The sequence below is a fragment of the Alosa sapidissima genome, chromosome 14 (assembly GCF_018492685.1).
Source record: "Alosa sapidissima isolate fAloSap1 chromosome 14, fAloSap1.pri, whole genome shotgun sequence".
Classification (NCBI taxonomy): domain Eukaryota; kingdom Metazoa; phylum Chordata; class Actinopteri; order Clupeiformes; family Clupeidae; genus Alosa; species Alosa sapidissima.
In genome coordinates, this window is record NC_055970.1 from 24,060,972 (window position 1) to 24,082,155 (window position 21,184).

At 39.3% G+C, this 21,184-nt stretch overlaps 1 protein-coding gene and 1 long non-coding RNA gene across 2 annotated transcripts; both read right to left on the minus strand.

The window, feature by feature from the left end:
- Positions 1-8,477: 8,477 nt before the first annotated feature.
- LOC121682349 lies at positions 8,478-9,465 on the minus strand. Its single transcript, XR_006022530.1, has 3 exons — positions 9,384-9,465; positions 9,044-9,158; positions 8,478-8,533 (listed from the first exon to the last, which is right to left on the minus strand). It is a non-coding gene; the product is annotated as an uncharacterized LOC121682349 (long non-coding RNA).
- Positions 9,466-16,910: 7,445 nt separating this feature from the next.
- LOC121682348 lies at positions 16,911-19,561 on the minus strand. The gene is made up of 6 exons (XM_042062458.1): positions 19,457-19,561; positions 18,852-19,202; positions 18,408-18,731; positions 17,695-17,808; positions 17,542-17,600; positions 16,911-17,361 (listed from the first exon to the last, which is right to left on the minus strand). The coding sequence occupies exons 1-6, from the start codon at positions 19,524-19,526 to the stop codon at positions 17,218-17,220; spliced, it is 1,062 nt and encodes a 353-aa protein (XP_041918392.1). The 5' UTR covers positions 19,527-19,561; the 3' UTR covers positions 16,911-17,217.
- Between the last annotated feature and the right edge of the window lie 1,623 nt (positions 19,562-21,184).

A 21,184-nucleotide genomic window follows, 5' to 3' on the forward strand; every position in this document is an offset into this window, starting at 1 on the left:
AGTTGAGCAATATTTTTACTCCTCTCAATATGTAGTTGTAGAAAATAAGATGTGAAATCACATATTCTGTCAGAAATGTAATTAATTTATTGCCTTTCCTCGGGTTGTTACCTGTAGTGCAGTCTGTAGTAAACTATTTTAGCTTGCTAACTTCTAAATGACAAACATCAGACGTGCTTGTCTCAACATTTTCTAGATGGCATGACTTGAAATAGATGAAGCACAACTCCTCTCAATATGTAGTTATAGAAAACATGATGTGAAATCACATATTCTGTCAGAAATGTCATTATTGCATTTCAGCAGTTTGTTACTAGGTGAAATGTAATCTGTCTTTATCTTGATGCCAGCCAGGTAATCAGATTTAGGGTAGCTAAATCCATGTGTAATAAAATGACTTTTCATACTTAGAAATATTTCGAGTATATTCTGAAGATGCTTCAATAGTTTAGGCTACCTCTTCTTTTGTGTGCATACATGCACAAATCTGCAGTTTTGTTTTTACATAAATAAAGGTATTTGTATGATTTCGCTGTTGTTTTAGATGGAGGATGACAAGACCTACACAGACCTTCTCGCAAGCCTGAAGAGGTAGCTGACTGCTCATGAGCTTGCGCTCACAATGCTGAAGACCATGAGGGGATGGAGGAAGAAGGTATAGATTTATGTGCCGTGCGTAGGATGGTGCCGACTTTCACTAAAACACTGTGTGAAATAGACTTGTTATGTTCTTTTTTACTCACATTGTTGTCCCAGGCATATGTGGTTTTACCAACCGGAAGGAATGGGAGCTTGTGCTTAATAGGCCGTCGTATGCAAACAGTGCAGGGGCATGGGACAAAGACCTCAGAAGAGTTTCACAGGTTTCTGGGATTGATCATTTACATGGGATTCACTTCCCTCCCTAATATTCATTGCTTCTGGGGAACCAAGTCTTGGCAGGGATCAGGGAACGTTGACCAAATGATAAATACATATTGTGTACTCCAAAAAACGCAGAATACCAGAAAGCACTTTTTCTCCATTGACATTGCCGTTGTCAGTAGCTTCTTGTTATTTCAAGTTTGACAATGCAATGCAGAATCTGGTGTTGAACTTAGGTTTGGTAGCTACAGCCAGAAAGACTTTGGGGGAAATCTATCACAACAGCCGGCAGGCATTTCCGTTGAAATTTCAGCCTCACTTTCAGCTGCTCCAACTACTACTCTGTCGTCTTTCCATCAAGTACATATTCCTGTACAGCAGGAGCTTGTTATAAAAAACGTACATAATAAAACTAAATTAGCTTGTATGGCCCTGGAGTGTAACGGTAGGCGAATTTGTTTTTATTGATAAACAAATTGCTGTCAGATTTGGCATTCTGCAAAAGGGGATGCGTTTAGTAATGAGTCATAGCTCTTCTGTGTTCAACCTTCAGGTTCCCCACCCCACCTTTCCCTATCCTTCTCTGTAAGTGTGTGTGTGTGTGTGTGGGTGAGTTTGTGTGTATATGTATGTATGTGTTTATTCTCCACAGGCTTGTTCTAAGTATGTAATCCACTTTCAAATGTTTAGAACACATTGAGTTATGAGTGATGTTGATTGTATTCCTAGTTTTTCATAAATAATAATACATTTTATATATGTATATAATTTTCATATTATACTGATTTATAAGGAAGTTGTATTTGTTGAATCAAATGTATTTTATGTCTCTTTTCTGAAATGGTCTTCAATGAATACAGTATACTTACTTCCTGTATTACTGGTAAGGTACAGTATGTTTTTTATGTCATTCTTATTGACTGTAGCATTTGGTTATATACAAATAAATGGTTTATTCTTATAGACCAAATAAATATAAACCATTGTTTCTGACTTGATTATTAGTTTTTATGCATGCTTTTATGTTGTTGGTGAGAAAGTGAATGTGAATTCTGTCAACATTCTAAATCCCGTTTCCTGCATTTTTTTTACACTGATCACTAAAATTACCATAACTTTTGAAAGGTTAATGATATTCCAATACATACAAAAGATTCACTGAACAAAAATGCTGATGTGGTACATGAAAATTTAGCTAAAAATGTGGAGAATGCAATGGAATCAAGCATTTTGGACGATATATTGTCACAAGCTGGCAGAATAGGCAACAGGCCGATGTGCGTTTTATTTGGAGACTGTTTTGCGAGACAGAGACTGAGTTTGCTGCTGATATTCTAGGGATAGGCTACAACATAGCCAATGTACGACTTTAGCCTTTTAATATATTTGCTGCATTGGATCAGTCTTTCTAGAACAGGCAAGGGCTTTCTAGCCTCACGTCAGCAGCACTGCATCACCCATATAGCCTATTAAAACAACCACCGGATGGTGGGCGGGTGCGGTTTTGAAAATTGGTCAAAAAACTTTGGTGCTGATGGATGGCTGATGGATGATAAGTTTTGCTATGCAGTTATGGTTGAAATAATAGCCCATCAGCGCATCTCTAGTGTGTGTGCCTCTCTCTCGCTCAGAGGGGAGGGAGAGGCTGAGGGTCGATCCAGCATGGATTCTAAACTCTGTGGTGGATAGGATCTACAATTAGGTGTTAACAATACTACTACGCTAGGTCGAAGTACTCCCAAGTTCTATTGCGCCACACATTGTAGTTCTCCTGTTTATTCGCTTGGAAAATCGCCACGTTTCATGTTGCATGGCCGTAGACATTTCTATCAACTACTCGTGCAACTGTATTTAAGTCGGGAAAACGTGGATGTTTTTGATTACTTCTACGGCTAGTTACGGCAAAGCCCGCTAGCATAGCAACATGCTAACACAGTCCAGCCGCGCACCAGAGCGTTTGAGTGCACGTACCGACACGGGAGAGGTATGACTCAACTCGTGAAAGTTAAGGTAAGAACATATATTACTACTGACATTGGGTGGCGTGTTCCTTTAATTGGCGATCAAGCACTCTGCCATCTCCAGCCAGCCAAGGCTCCACGGCACAGACAGCCAGAGACAGAGAGGGTCGTAAGTTCTCGTAACAATAGCTGAGGCTAAACTGTATGCTTCTTTCGTCCTCCATGCCTGTTTTATTCGCCCAATCAGGAGGGATAAATAAAACATTGTGCACGTTCCACTTTTGCATAAATAATTCCTGAACGCAGGGCTGGACTGGCCATCTGGCATACTTTTTTCTTTTTTTTGGCCGAGCCGGTCTTTATAAAGTTAATTTTCCATAGTAACGCGTGACAACAAAATCATATGCCTCCGTTCTGTTCCCAGAGCTTTCTCTGTCTGATCTGCAGCGTTTGGCGTAATTTAAATTCTCAAATTATGAGCCTCCTCGACAAGTAGATTGCTGGTCTACGGAGCCATGAATTTAAATTACGCCAAACTTCTGTCTGTTAATTTGCGGCACAATTGAGTGATATTATAGAACCGCGGACAGAAAGGTTTCCCCGATCAGGAAATACTCCTTAATTCACAACTTTTTGTAGGCCTAACAGAGGTAGCCTAAATACCTTGCCTAGCGATGTCTGCTTAAAAAACAAACAAAAAAAAAAAACATGTATTTCACTTGTCTCGCTGGATTGAATGCAGAATGTGGGCTGTTGCGCAAATAAATGAATGAGGGAGGGAGATTCTGTTAACAAAAACTTAAAGTTTTGCTAACATTTTCTCCATTATTAAAATATGTCTCCATGCAGGGCAGGGCTGGTTCTAACCTAGGCTAGGCTACTATATTTGGGTGGGCTGGTAGAAATTTTGGGTGGGCAACATAGCAAAGCTGTAGCCTGGGTGTTCCCATGCTGCCTTGCGCGCAATTTGATTCACGCTGCTAAGGCAGCCTGGAGACCATGGAGCAAATTTTCGCCTGAGATAGGGGACCAATCACAGAACAAGGGGGAAAGCAAGACGATGATGAGCTATGCACAGACGCATTTGATAGACATCCGTGGCACCCAATAAACGGATCTGGGCATTTTTTTCAAATACGAGAAAATTAACGTTTGGTTCCCAGACCACGTCTCATTGAGAAGTGGTGGCGCTAGCCAGGCTAGCAAAGCTGTCAAATTGGACCAAAACTAACATAAACACAAAACAAACACAAAACAATCAGTACTACCTAGCTTGAGTTGCTGCAGCCAACAGCAGGGATAGCCATGTCTGATACATGTATTTAAAATACAAATTTGTATTTTATTTAGTTGGAATACTGGCAAACACTTTTGGTAAAACCAATAACCTACTTTTGGTGATGTGATTATAAAAGTGGAAAGCAGCGAATGCAGCACTGGTGCTGACTTGTAATTTGCCCTGAGTTGTTGTGATCAGAATATTGAGATTCAGGCAGATAAGTTACATGTAGGTTGCTCACACACACATTACACTTTCTCATACCAACCTCAAGTTTCTTGAGAACTTTAAAGTTCTCAAGAAACTGATCATTAATCATTCAATCGGAAGACATGAAACCGGTTATGTGGTTGCCCTGCAACAAGTTACCCCACGTGAAAATGTAATTAATAATTTGCCCACACTTGTTGTGATCGTAATATTGAGATTTAGGAAGATGAAATTGCTCACATACACAATACACTCCTTCATACCACCCTCAAATGTCTTGAGAACTTTAAAGAAAATAAACAAATACACAAAAAAGCAGGTGAAATTATTTAAACAGCTGCAAAAATAGATGCGCATAGATAGATGGCAAATGTGCAATATAATCCAACTTACGTGCAAGCATGATCATTAAAAAATAATCATCAATAAATACCACAAAAGTATCACACCACAAGGGGCACTGTTGTGTCAGCACAGCTGTGATTTGGCACGAGGCAGCAGATCCAGAGAAGATGATCACAGCAAGTGTCAACAGTCTGAACAAAACTTTATAAAGGGGTGAATCACACAATAGATTAATAGTCAGGGAGACAATTCTGAAAAGGGCTTCCTTTAAGACTTGTGCGGACATGTTTTGGTGCAAGCTGCCACCCTATGTTTTTAGTTAGAAGACACCGATAGGTAAGATATTAGGGTGGTTGTCAAGGTGATTTTTTTTTTGTGACTTGTACAAACAATTTCAGACCAATTTGTTGGTTTCCTGCTTAACACAACATGCCAACAATTAATGTTGAATATCTCCACAACCACAAGGACCATATACAAAGAAATGGTATCAAATGAAAGCCAACACTGATGGGATCTGTGCTGAAGTGTCGGAATGAACATGTATTGAACAGCGTAAGAGACAACAAAACTAGAACATGAAAAAAACAATCTCCACCTAAAAATAGCCGGTTTGCAAAGTGAATATCAGCTTGGAAACATAACATAGTATCCCAAAACCTCTATCAATCAGGACCCCTATCTATGAGAATGAGTTAAGCCAAGTTTAAAGCTTGTAGGGAGAGACAGTGCAGTGCTGCACAAGTTATAATACTTTAATGTTAAGGTTGAAATGTAGAACTGTACATGGTGGTCTATGGTGCTATTTGACTTTATTAATGTAACAGGTTGTAACACAAATTATATTTTATTGACATATCACTAGTTATGACCGCCGCGCAGCGAAGCGGCGGTCTTATAGGTTTAGTCAGATTTATTTATTTATTTATTTTTTATTTTTCGCATGCCCAAATTTCCGTCAATGATTCCCAGGACACTGAAAGACCGGGCTACACAAAACTTGGTGGGCATGTAACCCCACATAGATAACATGGAACCATCGTTTTTCGTTTTGATCTGTAGCCCCCCCGCGGGACTGGACCCCCCGAAAGGAGGGTAGGGCAGACACAGTTTTCTGTGAATATCTCGAAAACCGTAGGGTTTAGGAGGCCCATTTTTTTTTGTATGTTGATCTCAAGGGGCCATGTCAACCCATTCCATAACCACTCATTTCATGTATAGCGCCACCTAGTTAAACACAAAAAAGTAAAAATGAGGTGTTGTAATTGAAGGTATCTGTGACCTAACATAGTCAAAACTGCACGAAATTGGAAGTGTAGGATCATTATGACACCCTCTGTATGCACGCCAAGTTTTGTGGAATTCCGTTCATGGGGGGCCACACAATAAATTAATTTATGTTACTATACACCAACTGGCCTGTAGGTGGCCGAAGACAGTTTTCTGTGAATATCTCGAGAACCGTAGGGCCTAGGAGGTCCACCTTTTTTTATGTATGTTGGTCTTAAGGGGGCATGTGAACCCATCCCATTACCACTTATTTCATGTATGGCGCCACCTAGTTAAAAATTAAAAACAAAAAATTAGGTGTTTTCATCACAATATCTCTGGCTGACAAGGTCAAAACTGCACGAAATTAAAAGTGTAGGATCATTATGACACCCTCCGAATGCATGCCAAGTTTTGTGAACTTTCGTTCATGGGGGGCCTTACAATAAAATAATTTATGTGTACATTTAGTGACCGTACACCAACAAGGATTCCCGGGACACTGAAAGACCGGGGTACACGAAACTTGGTGGGCATGTAACCCCACATGAATAGCATGGAACCATCGTTTTTCGTTTTGATCTGTAGCCCCCCGCTGTACTGGACCCCCCGAAAGGAGGGTAGTGCAGACACAGTTTTCTGTGAATATCTTGAGAACCGTAGGGCCTAGGATGACCAATTTTTTCCGTATGTTTGCCTCCAGGGGTCATGTTAACCCATTCCATGTGCACACATATGCATAAACAGATACACACGCACACACATACATTCACAGTAATCATACATATGACACATACTCACACAGTAGACATATGTACGCATGCATGCACATGCACAAACACACATACGCAGGCAAACACACAAGCACGCACACACACACAGGGGCGCTTGCAGGAATTAATGCTATGGTACGCACACATACCACCCCCCCCCCCCCCCTCCCCTCACGTGTGGACAATATTTGTCCGTTTCCCGGTTTACATATCATAGCAACATTCACATGCAACAATACAACAACAACGTCTTCAATGACCTATTCATTTGGACAACTTGATACACCCTATACAGGCTAAAGTTACCTTTAGTTTTGTTCTAGCTTACCGTGACGCCTGGCTTTAAACAGCTGTCTAATGCAGTCTAACGTTCTGACAAGCAATTGCCTACCTTGTCCATCTGGAATAACTCCTAGCTTAGCTGCATCCATTCTTTCTCCTTTCGTTGTTTAAACTTGTGATATCCATGATGAGTATTGAGTTAGTGAATTATCTCAACATTGTGTGCTGATAATATAAATAGCCGAGTAAAAGAAAAAAAGTAGCCTAGTTGCGTGCCTGCGTGCGTATTCTCTCTCTCCTGCTCAAACAAAATGTGTGCGCGTTAATTTTGATAACGTGTTCACTAACTTCAATAGAAAATTGTAAATTGTAGCCTGATGGCATGCAGCTAATGGGATACTGTCCATAGTTGGGAAGGTATGGTGGGCCAAAACACACACACACAGGAAATGTTCTCTTGTTGAGTAGCCTGATGGTACGCACAGTGCGTACGGACGTACACCTGCAGGCGCGCCTGCACACACACACACACACACACACACACCCACACACATAAACATAAACGTGTACACGCACACATTTCAAGAATTTCTCAGAATTATGAACAGGCCAGATGGGGGTGGGGTTGTATAAAATAAATTTTACATGTGAAATCTACGAACTAATCATGTTTTGGTACTTGTTGTCTAGCAGATACCAGTGAGAATTGAGTGTGGATAATGCAATTTAGTGAGACAGTTGGAATCATATAGGCCTTTCAGCGTGATTTATTTTTGTGGAAAAAATGTGCTGGACTGGGCGGCGGTCATATTTTGTACCGCTCTGCGGTACATCTAGTTTAGTAGGTGTTTTCCGTGTGTTTTCCTTTGTTATAAATGATGAATTCCTAATGTGTATACAGAACACATGATGAATTCATAATGAAGAGATTAGGCCGATGTTAATAGGTGAATACCTCACTTATTTCATGGCATTTTCATTTCGGTGACAGTGACAGGCCATTCAGAGTTCAATGTTTATTTACTACAGGGACACACAATCAATTGTATCAAGTCAAAAGATTATGCAAATACTCATGTTTTCAAATCACATCACACATCTCATCACAGAAATGCCCTGGATCCAATGATGTTAACCATGCAGATTCATTTGATTAAATTGGTATTTCCATTTCTTCCAACCCTTTTTTATAGGCTATGTAGGATAATACTACTAATAAGTATTATAGTGAATAAAAACATGTCAACAATCTTGAGAACATTTCTGTTGTACAATACATGTAAGAAAAATTATATTTAATTGTAATTTCCTTTTATACATAAAACAGCTTACTCAATCATACTTGTACAGGGAAGATGTGCTCAGATCATCACCTGACGGAATGATTAACTCCAGTGTACACAGTGTCCTGTTGCAGCTCTCTCTTCTTCCTCCCTCTTGTCCTTGTGTCAGAGAAAGTCAACGCTGCATAGTTCATTTGAATGTTATAATTCATGCATAATTCATCACGTCCACATTTATATTCTGGTCTCCACAAGGCTCAGGAGCGCCTGTTGTTTAACAAAGAAGACATTTTATTATGGAAATGGACAAAAATAAATAATAATAAATAAAAAAACTGTTTGTTTTGTCTATTGTTGATTGATTGATTTTATTTACAGAGGATAAAATGAAGATCCATGGAATAACATTCAAATGAGCATTTGTTTCAAACATGGTCCCTGATGTAAGCTAAACAGGACCAACATTTACAAAGACACAGAATCCTCTGCAACTAATGGCAGAAAAATGCAGGGGCAACCTTATATTAATAGCAAACAAGCATTAAACATTTATAGTATCTTCCTGTGTGTGTGTGTGTGTGTGTGTGTGTGTGTGTGTGTGTGTGCTTGTGTGCATGCGTGCGTCCGTGTGTGTGATATAGAAAGACAGGACACCTCCTATAACTGGTCTTATCTTACCTCATAGACCCAACCTGATACAAAGTGAATGGCTGTTCCATAATATTTCTGTTGATACCATTTTAGTATCTATTTTTTTGGCAAATGTATTCAACTTACCTGTTGAGTGATGACATAGTTTTCTTGGAGTTGATGTAGATTAGTATACTGATTATAATTACACACAGTCCCACTGCAACACTCAGACCATACACAAGGGGATCCACTGGGTTCCCTACAACACAAGAGGAAGAACCTCTTCATATATTAAGATACTATCATATCAAAAAGAACGACTGATTGACAGTTCAGTGCCGTTCATAGGAGCAAAAGCTAACATGTAAGCAACTTATAACCAATATTTATTCATACAGTATACATTTGGTTTTGAAGTACATTCAAACTTTACTGAGAGAATGTCGGAATGAATGTATATCTTCACTCAATAATGAAGTCTTACTGATCTTAAGGTCTGTTCCGTTTCCAAACAGAACACAAATTAAGATGCAGTTCTAGATCACATAAGATGCAGTTTTAGATCACATAATAAACTTTTTAACCTTCCCATTTACAGCGTACTTGCAACATGCAGCTAATTTGATGGATAATGAAGGCAACATGCAGCTATGGTATTTGATGGATAATGAAGGCAAGATGCAGCTAATTTGATGGATAATGAAGGCAAGATGCAGCTAACATATTTGATGGATAATGAAGGCAACATGCAGCTATGGTATTTGATGGATAATGAAGGCAAGATGCAGCTAATTTGATGGATAACGAAGGCAACATGCAGCTATGGTATTTGATGGATAATGAAGGCAACATGCAGCTATGGTATTTGATGGATAATGAAGGCAACATGCAGCTAATTTGATGGATAATGAAGGCAAGATGCAGCTATGGTATTTGATGGATAATGAAGGCAACATGCAGCTAAGGGATCTGATGGATAATGAAGGCAAGATGCAGCTAAGGGATTTGATGGATAATGAAGGCAAGATGCAGCTAAGGGATTTGATGGATAATGAAGGCAACATGCAGCTAAGGGATTTGATGGATAATAAAGGCAAGATGCAGCTAAGGGATTTGATGGATAATGAAGGCAAGATGCAGCTAAGGGATTTGATGGATAATGAAGGCAAGATGCAGCTAAGGGATTTGATGGATAATGAAGGCAAGATGCAGCTAATTTGATGGATAATGAAGGCAAGATGCAGCTAATTTGATGGATAATGAAGGCAACATGCAGCTAAGGGATTTGATGGATAATGAAGGCAACATGCAGCTAAGGGATTTGATGGATAATGAAGGCAAGATGCAGCTAATTTGATGGATAATGAAGGCAACATGCAGCTATGGTATTTGATGGATAATGAAGGCAACATGCAGCTAATTTGATGGATAATGAAGGCAAGATGCAGCTATGGTATTTGATGGATAATGAAGGCAACATGCAGCTAAGGGATCTGATGGATAATGAAGGCAACATGCAGCTAAGGGATTTGATGGATAATGAAGGCAACATGCAGCTAATTTGATGGATAATGAAGGCAACATGCAGCTAAGGGATTTGATGGATAATGAAGGCAACATGCAGCTAATTTGATGGATAATGAAGGCAACATGCAGCTATGGTATTTGATGGATAATGAAGGCAACATGCAGCTAAGGGATTTGATGGATAATGAAGGCAACATGCAGCTAATTTGATGGATAATGAAGGCAACATGCAGCTATGGTATTTGATGGATAATGAAGGCAACATGCAGCTATGGTATTTGATGGATAATGAAGGCAACATGCAGCTAAGGGATTTGATGGATAATGAAGGCAACATGCAGCTAAGGGATTTGATGGATAATGAAGGCAACATGCAGCTAAGGGATCTGATGGATAATGAAGGCAACATGCAGCTATGGGATTTGATGGATAATGAAGGCAAGATGCAGCTAAGGGATCTGATGGATAATGAAGGCAAGATGCAGCTAATTTGATGGATAATGAAGGCAACATGCAGCTAATTTGATGGATAATGAAGGCAACATGCAGCTATGGGATTTGATGGATAATGAAGGCAACATGCAGCTAAGGGATTTGATGGATAATGAAGGCAACATGCAGCTATGGGATTTGATGGATAATGAAGGCAACATGCGGCTAATTTGATGGATAATGAAGGCAACATGCAGCTAAGGGATTTGATGGATAATGAAGGCAACATGCGGCTATGGGATTTGATGGATAATGAAGGCAACATGCGGCTATGGGATTTGATGGATAATGAAGGCAACATGCAGCTAATTTGATGGATAATGAAGGCAAGATGCAGCTAATTTGATGGATAATGAAGGCAACATGCAGCTAAGGGATTTGATGGATAATGAAGGCAACATGCAGCTATGGGATTTGATGGATAATGAAGGCAACATGCAGCTAAGGGATTTGATGGATAATGAAGGCAACATGCGGCTAATTTTTATGTTTCTCTAGGAAGAAGCACTTCAAGGCAATATGTTTTCCAGCAATTGCTGTGGTAACTTGAATGATCTTATGTAAATCTGCAATTTCTCCTGTACCTGAGGAATTTGAGATTACGCAAAGGGCATGCCATAATAGGTCATTTATACCATATCAAACCTATAATCTTGCAACACACAGTAAATATTTTGAATTGAGCAACAGCATTATAGACTCATGCGTAGTAAAACACAAAAGCTTTACTTACATGCTTTCCTACAAAGGTTAACAATCACAAATAAAGGGATAACTCTTATAGGACCGCTATGCTCAGCTGAATGTGTATTGAACAAATGAGAGCTACAATTAAAGCACAAAGTATACTAGACAGGAAAACCTCTTCTAATGCTGGGTGTGTTTTAGACAGAGGTGGAAAAAGTATGAAAATATTGTACTCAAGTAAAAGTACCAATACCTTGATGAAATATTACTCAAGTACAAGTTAAAATACCGATCTGAAAATGTACTCAAGTAAAAGTAAAAAGTAGTTCATTTAAAATGTACTTTAAGTAAAAGTTACTTAGTTACTTATTTTTTTTTGGGGGGGGGGGGGGGGGGGGGGTACCAGAACAACCAGTTTTACCAGAGACTTTCTAATGAGGAGATACAGCACTCAAAAAATCCTCCATAGTAATGCATGGGGTTAGTTTGTAACAGTTGTCTACACATATCACAACCCTTCCGCGGCAAAACGTTGACATGTGAATACATTGAGCCAATCATGTGGTGTGTTGTAAAATACATTGAGCCAATCATGTGGTGTGCTGTGAAGACATCGTGCCAATCATCTGTTGTGATCTCGCTGCTGGAGCAAGATTGGTGTCGTGAAGCCTTACGCACACGCATTTCTGCCGAAATAGATGTACGATAAGTGCCCAAAGAGTGTTGCAATATGGCCGCCGAGTGGAGGTACTTGCCTGATAAGGATGTTGAGAAATGGAGATCTATGTGAAAAATCACCGGAGTTCTCCTTTAAGTTTGAGCAGTAGTTGATTTTCAAAGTTAGTTGCACTCATCCTTGGGTCGCTTTGCAGTGAACAGTAATCCAGCACAACTGAAAAGCCCCTCACAGGCAGCTGAGGCAGGCAGGCCAATGTTGAGTTGCAGAGTTTTTTTTATATTTGGAAACGAGCAGATGGTTCAGCAGATTAAAGGGCGTCGAACTCTGGGGGGAAAGTGGGAAGTATAGGGCAATGGAGGAGAGGGCCCTTGAAAAGTGGAATACAGGGGGCACAACATTTTCATCAGGCATTAGTAATAACTCAGGTAATCCACACATAAAAAATCCAAACAACTCCATAAGTAGAGTCATGTGTAATGAAGTGGAATAACACAGGGAAAAAGTATTGAACACGCTAAGAAAAAGCACTAAGGCAAGGAAAGGGAAGGAACGAGCTGGAATCTGTAAGTAGTTAGAGATTAGTTATCCTTTCTATCTGCGCAAATTAATATAAGCTTGGTTAGTAGCTTACATATTGATGGGCTATAAAAAGGTTTTTCATTACCAAGGTGTCACACAAGAAACATTTCATGATGGATAAAAGCAAAAAGCTCAAACAGTTCTGGAAGTAATCTGGAACTAAAGATCAGGATTCACAAGAGGGACCCCTGGAATCTGTTTAGAACAATGGACCAAAATCACACCTGATACTGCGACTAATAAGTTTTGTCATACAGGAAATGTCTTGAAGCTGTCTTTACAAACAAAGGCTTTTCCACAAAGTACTGAAGAAATTTTCAGTAGGCACGTTCAATACTTTTTTTAATACACAAAACTCTTATGTTTGGATTTTTTATATGTGTGTTAATATAATGTGTGGTGAAAATTTTGAATAGACTCACTGGAAGTTTAGGCTAATTACTGGACAAAAAAAAAAAGCGTTCAATACTTATTTCCGCCATATATTTATTTTACCTGAATATTTTAACTTCCAAATTAAATGTAAAAATGAATGTCAGACGAAATGTAAAGTTTGACTGACTGGATTTTGTATAACGTTACAAAACAGTGAAAACTGTCTAAGGTCACTCTCACTCTCCCTTGCTAAAGAGCTAAATGGTTTAGTCCGCCTGCACGATTCATAAGGTAGTCTCTTTTGTTTATTTAGTTGAGCATCGCTAGTAGTGGACCGCTAATTGTTGTGCTGCTGGTGCAATGTGTTTCTCGCCAAGAAAGCCAAGTCAGGTTACTAAAAACAAAGGCCAAAACAGGAAAAAGAGAGACATCAAAATGAGGGGAAACAACTGCTAATAAACTTCTTTCCATAGAAAGGTGAGCACAAACTTCAAAACACGAAATTCCATGGTGTTTGCTTGAATATCTCCGCAATCATTGGTGCTAAAACGAACTGAGACAACACATTGGAATAGCGAAAAAATACAATTTTATAGGTTAGACTAATCTGATTCATCTCGTGATCCAGCTCCATCACTTTCAGAAAGACTGCATGGCGCCAGCTTGATTCATGTCCTGTTGTAGGCTACATGCTGATCATTATCACTAGGCTAATGGTTGGGCGCGATTTTTTTTTCTCTCCCTTTCTGTTTTCGTTAGTCTTAATTTTTTTTTTACTCAAGTAACGGATGGGATTTTTGATGTAGCGAAGTACAATACTTCACTCAAAAAGTAATCAAGTAAAATTTAAAATACCGATTTTATAAACTACTTAAAAAATACAAAATACACAGAAAAACTACTCAATACAGTAACGTGAGTAAATGTATTTAGTTACTTTCCACCTCTGGTTTTAGATTGCATGGACCAATGCAGTGCATCAGTGTGCTCAGAAACCCAACCCTTCTTCTAGAATTTTCCACTCTCTAGCTTACAGTGAACTCTTTTAAATGAAAAAAAAAAAAAACTTAAAGTGGTCAATCTGAGTGCATTATCTAATTTAGGATCACGCTGGACCTCGCTGTTTGTTGTTAGAGATCATATTTAGTAAACATTATTTACAGAAATGAACAGCACAGTAAATGACAGAATTCAAAGACTCAAGTTCAAGTGTTAGTGGCCAGAAAAGAAACAGTCAAACTTCCTCTAGAAGTTTCCACTTGACACATGTACACGTAGGTCAATGTGTTATGCCAAATGAGAACAATTATCTGCGGTATGTCGCCAGACATATCACAACACACATTGTGTTTTTAGTGGCAGTCTGTGAGAAATATTAGAGGTTTTGTACAAAAAAATGGTAATGGATCAAGATAAAAAAAAAAAAGTATTAAACCTGTCAAATGGGAAGCAGGGATTTGAGCTAAAATGGAGTCTGTTAGCACCCTGGATAGCTCCTGCATTTTAGCACCCTGTCCAGAGCCACATCGACGACTCCTCTTCCTGCCTATCAACAGACACATGTTTCCCTGTCAAACACTTCTACATGATACAGGTATGGGTTCATGTTTGGGGTTGTGCTGTGTTTTGCATAATGTCGTAATGTACTAATATGCATTGTTGAGGGGTCTTAAAATGGAACCTTTTCATGGGTTAACACATTGCAGGGAGAGTTGGATTGACAAGACCATGTTAAGTGGCTTGTTATAAATTGTGCACATATGACCATTTTTATTTGAAGGGCGCACACACACACACACACACACACACACACACACACTTATCCAAAAGTGAACATATGTTCTGTAAACAAGAGTATTGTCCTCTGTGTCAAGGTCTTATAAAAGTGCTCGACAAATGTTATATTTCAAGTGTATAACTGTTTAATTTTGTATTTTACAATGTAAGTCAACTTCTTTTGCGCTTCATGAGGTCCATCTTAGTTCTCAGTACATAAGGTTTCTCGGTAAAGTTTTGGAAGTGATTTGACAGCAGGAGGGCGGGATGTATTTCTGGATGCTGAAGGGCAGCATCTAGTAACTGAGCAAGTGATCAGACCACCTGATCGACTTAGGTGAGGGGAGTAGGCTGCTTTTTCTCTCCCCAAACCCCATGGAAATGGCATTTAAACCAGGGCTCCGAACCGGTTCAAGGAACGAAAACGAAAACCGAAAGCAAACGGAATTTTACGAGGAGCGGAAACGGAAACGAAAACAAAATGGTCTTCAACTGTTCCGGAACAGAAACGTTATTCTGAAATCCACAAAACCAGTTAATAACGTTTTTTTTTTCGTTCTCTATATATTTTATAAAATTTCACAAAAGCATATCCTAAGTGATCTACTCGTTTGATTGTAGGCGAACAGCCTAATAATTTGATTTCTGCAGTTTGAAAAAAAAAAAACAAAAACAAATAAATGGACCTTTGGTCCAAATGTGTATATTTTGTCTTGCTGTTGTAATGTAACCTATCCGTCTGCCACTTCGGATCTTAGGCCAGCTCGTAGCGTAGGCTACTGAAACTGATTTGGAAATTGTTTGTAGCCTATGCGTAATAGCCTATTTTGCCTGTCCACGCCTTGTCGTTTTAAAGTCGGGATTTGAAATGTTTGCGCAATTATAGCTAATTCTATGTAGAAGAGTTAAACGGGAAATTTGAGATAGGCCTTGTCAGTATTTTTATTATAGCGCAAGCCTTTGAAGATCTCCATATGGATAAAACTTAGGCTACAACCAGGTAAGGAGTTTAGCACGTATCCAGAAATATTTTTGATAAGAAATTATTTATAGGCATAGGTTAGGCCTACAGTAAGTCTGTAGGCTATGGGATGGATAGCCCATCTGAATGTTTTTGGATGCCGCCTGTGATTTATTATTTTTGGGCATAGCTACGGTATAGGCTAAATCAAGGGGAAATAATGAGTACGTCTATTCTAAGGTAAAGTCCACAAAAATAGACTTGATAGGCCCGCCAAACACTACCGGAACTTTAAGAACGAACGATATTTTGCGTTCCGAACAGGTTCAGGACCGATATGTTGGTGGCGGAACGCATGCAAGAACGAAAACGTTAAACATAGGCCTATCTGAACCGTTCGGAACGGAACGTTTGAAAAATAATTTCGTTTTCAAGCCCTGATTTAAACTGTGCCAGTTCAGATGAAGTAGGACTCCTGGACTGCCAATGCTCAATATTTTAACAATTGAGCAAAATCTTGCAATCAATTTAAAAATAAAAAGAGGTGCTTGCCAGAAAATGTTGATGTTGTGATGTATGGTTTGTCTGGCTCGGAAGACCAGCTGTGCTGCTATGGCCAGCCCCATCTTTATACATGTATGTTTCTTGTTGATAATGTTGATAAATAAGCTTTCTGTACAACACTAATATAATGATATCTGTAAAGTCATCTATCCACGCCTTTCTTCACTGTCTCTTCCATTTGTGCTTACAAACCTGAGTCACATCCTGCATACCACAAAAGATGGCAATATCTATAGAATGCTTTCCAACCATTCTACGTAATTATCATCAAATAATTTTGTACTTTTTGCAAAAATGAATGGAAACTATTAATTATATATATATATATATATATATATATATATATATATATAAACAAGCAAACAATGACCTTTATTATAAAATACAACTTTATTTCATTTAGTCTTTATAAGTGTATACAGCTGTACACAAAATAAAATATCTTCTTTTAGTGAACACTGAATTTCTATGTATTGCAAAACATACATGTTTCAGAATGTAAAAAAGTCCAGAGACATAGATGCATGAAGGCCTAAACACTACGCCAGGTTCTATTAGAAGACCTAAACACTAGACCAGGTTCTATTAGAGGGCCTAAACACTAGGCCAGTTTCTATTAGAAGGCCTAACCACTAGGCCAGGTTCTATTAGAAGGCCTTACCACTAGGCTAGGTTCTATTAGAAGGCCTGTTGTTCATGGTACCGCACATCAGAATACACACCACCATGTGTCAATGTCTCTCTCTTTCTTCCTGCTTTGGGTTTCCTCTCTGACAAATGAAGAGCTGTATAATTAACCACCGTAAGGTCAGCACCCCCACCCTACAGAGAGAAGCACATTTTAGATGAGTACATGCAAGTCTAACCATCGGTGGAAGAGAGTGAAGGGGTCTCATCTGTATGTCAATACTCTCTCACCGCACAGGCTTTTGTTGCTCACAGAATTCTAGTGATAAAATATCTTAGACACAATGGCAGGAAAGTTATGGAAATTGTCATTACCTGTGTTTCAAATTGGTTCAAAGGAGATTCAGCTGGTTCAGCTGCTTGAGCACATTTCCCTGACAAAACAACAAATGGTATGATTCAATGGAGTGTTTGTTAACCACCTTTATTCACAAGGAGGGATTTTAATTTCAAGGTGTATTCATGTACCTTTGCAGTGCTTACACTCTCTTGTGTTTTGCCACACCAGATACAGTCCAAGACAAATGCATAAGCCCAGTATAGCTCCCAAACTCACCACGGTATTAAATAATGCCAAGGATCCTGAAAAAAACATAAATATAACAGACATGTGCAGTGTGGTTACGCCTGAGAATCTGCCAAAAAAATGAGTCCTGACAGTGCAACATGTAGTAACTGTTGGAAAATTAGAAAAATGTGATGCAAATATCATGCAAATTTGATTTGAGTATAAGTACTGTAAAGTATATATACTTTTTAGATCCCGTGAGGGAAACTTGGTCTCTGCATTTAACCCAATCGGTGAATTAGTGAAACACAAACAGCACACAGTGAACACACAGTGAGGTGAAGCACACACTAATCCCGGCGCAGTGAGCTGCCTGCTTCAACGGCGGCGCTCGGGGAGCAGTGAGGGGTTAGGTGCCTTGCTCAAGGGCACTTCAGCCGCGGCCCACTGGTCGGGGCTCGAACCGGCAACCCTCCGGTTACAAGTCCAGAGGGCCAACCAGTGGGCCACGGCTGCCCTATTTCAGAACATGTTCAAGTGCATAATCTGAAATGTCCTGTGTTCTGTAAAAGTCAAATACTGTCTGGACTTCATGACACCATGCAGTGTAAATAATTTCAGCTCTATTCTTATAATCATTACTTTAGATCATTAAATCAAATCAAATACTTACTAATTTCCAGTACTGTTCCATTTCCAAAAATGACATGACCACATATATCCACAACACAGTAATAGACTCCACTGTCAGAGAGAGTGAGATTGCTCTTGGGAAGCCTGTAGACACAGTGATCCTCACACTCGCGGCTCCTGTTTGTGGGAGAGTAAATAAGACCTGGCTGGGATTCTCCTGCAGATCTTCTGAACCAGAGCACTCTGTACTCCTCTGTTCGTTTCTCCATCCTTACTGTGCACTGCAGAGTCACTGAATCTCCTTGATAAACTGGGTCTGGTATTGGGGCTTGGACCACTCTTTCAGTAGCAGACCACTGCTCACCTAAAACACAGACAGTGGAAGACCCTCCTCCATGTTGTTTACTCATGAACTGATAAACACCTTTTAATTAATTCACAGTTGGGCATGGCTACATGTGCAATATTTCAGAATGGTGCTTACCTTCAATTGACAAAAATGTTCCATTTCCAAATATGATGCCATATAATAATTTCATTCCACAGAAGTACATTCCCTCATCTGAGCGACTAGCATTTTCAATGATCAGATGGAAGCGTAACCCTCCTTTGTCAAGTTTGAAACGTCCATTTTCAAAACCTTGAGAGTATGCTGTGGAACCGTGCGCTTGTGACTGTACCACAATAGAGGGTCTGTGTCCTACTGTCTGTTTGAACCAGTAAAAGCGATTTGATTTAAGATGCGCTGAGAAGGAACACTCCAGGGTAACATTTTCATCAATGTGAGCTCTGGTTAAGGGTCCAGACTGCTGAGGAATCTCTGTCTGCACCATGTCTAAAAAATAATAATAAATATATAAATTGATACATATATAAAAATAGATATGACATTTTATAAATGAATTACCAGCTAAAAAATATTCCTTAACTCAACTCATTCCTGCACAACATATTTTCTTTTTTACAGTAACCATATTACAGTCCTTAGAATAAGAGGGAAGAGGAGCATACATCCTAAAATTAACAAATACAACACATTTGTAGATTTTACTGCGTTGCATTTACTTTTAATGCAAGGAATGTACTTACAAAGTTTGCAAAACACACAAATTGTCATAAAATGTCTCATCATTTTGGGCTGTAAGCTTAGGCCGGTCATTGTTCTTCCCCTCTTGTCTCAATGTCAAATGAGCATCTGAACTGTGACGCATGCAACTTTGAGTGAAAGATGAATGTCATTGGCTAGAAGAAACCATATAAAGCACACAGAGAAAAAAAGGTTCCACCTGAGCAGTAACCAGTAATGGAAAATGCTGAGGTCTATATAAGAAAGAGTTCACGTGGTAACGTTTCAGTTCACTCTGAAGTAAGGAGTGCCCCAATGCACAAACCAATACATATGGAAACCCAAATAGATTCTGTACAGTCAAATATTTTAAACACCTTTGAAAGTTTATGTTGTTCTTTTAGAAGTAAATTGTACATTGTAAAAAGTAAATTGTAATAAGTGTGTTCATTTCATGATAACTAGTTTTATGTTCAACTTAGCATAATGCTTGGCAGTATTGAGATACACCTCACACCCGCTGCTTGAACTACTGGCCAAACAACTTATTCCGCTGGAATAAGGACAGTTATGGAAAGTCATTCCTGATCTGTACCCAGGGCCTGTGGTCATGATAATCCTAAATTCTATTTATTTTTACTTGAGTGTGTGTGTGTTTGATACATCAATATTATTAATTGCTGCTGTAACATTCTCTTTGAGGATGAATAAAGTAATCTATCTATAAAACTACTGATTTGTTGTGGTCCAATAGAGTTTCAGAATCTTTTTACCTCATAATGCAATTTGTTGATGTAATACAGATAAAAACCTTTCTGGGCCTTGATATTCAGGACCTTGATGTTCAGGAGGCAAATGATGGACTATGCATGCGTGTTTTAGACATAGTGTGTGCCCTATTCTCTGACTAAAAGTGCACAGAAATTGTGCATTTACTTAACAATACTGTGTCTATGTCTGACCTGACACATGTTCACGTTAAACACGTGTGAGTGCACGAGCGCTACAGTCACTAAGTGTCCCAGTTTTAGTTCCTAGTCACCCTAGATCAGGGGTCTCAAACACCCGGCCCGCGGGCCAAATCCGGCCCGCGTCCTGCCCAATTCCGGCCCGCGACGTATGACAAAATAATAATGTAATCCGGCCCTTGAGGCTATTTAATTGCGACAAACAACGATACTGATTAAAATAGACGATAGATCCAGGTACGGTGACAAATCTCATTTGTAGGCCTACTCTGCTCCACTATGTGCAAGACATCCAGAGCTTGATTCAAACCCAAAATCGCTGCGCAAAGTTTTCAGGAAATACTACGCGAGAAACACAAAGACGTGCATATGTAATGACGCGGAAGCGATGCAGGCCATAGTGTTGCAGAAATTGAAGCAGAAATTAAGCAGAAATAGGTCTACACCTAATGTTGAAAAACGTTCACGTGTGGTGAAGTCTTGTTATTCACCTACAGTGGGCATCGCTTTCAAATGACCACTTCATTCGCGCATTACACGGCGTGAATCTGCGTGAAGCTTTAGTACCACTTTCAGCCACTGTGCGTCGCTCTGCCACTGTACATCGCTCTGCCTGCCGTCCCTTACATAATTGTTGCCGAGAGTAATCCCAGCCTACGAATTCAATAACAAAATAAATCAGGCATAATTAAACATTACCTCGATTTAGGCTACTTGGGTATGGCTTAAGGCTTGACTACACGAAAATTGAAATTTGCTGTCTACATTATTGTCAGTGTTGGG

What these genes read in the sequence shown, in the direction of transcription:
- LOC121682348 (XM_042062458.1), bottom strand. Translation starts at nt 19,526, where the DNA reads ATGACCGGCCTAAGCTTACAGCCCAAAATGATGAGACATTTTATGACA. An exon ending in TTGTGTGTTTTGCAAACTTT is followed by an intron (nt 19,203 to 19,456) that starts GTAAGTACATTC and finishes ATTATTTTTTAG; the next exon opens with ACATGGTGCAGACAGAGATT. An exon ending in TGGAACAGTACTGGAAATTA is followed by an intron (nt 17,809 to 18,407) that starts GTAAGTATTTGA and finishes TGTTTTTTTCAG; the next exon opens with GATCCTTGGCATTATTTAAT.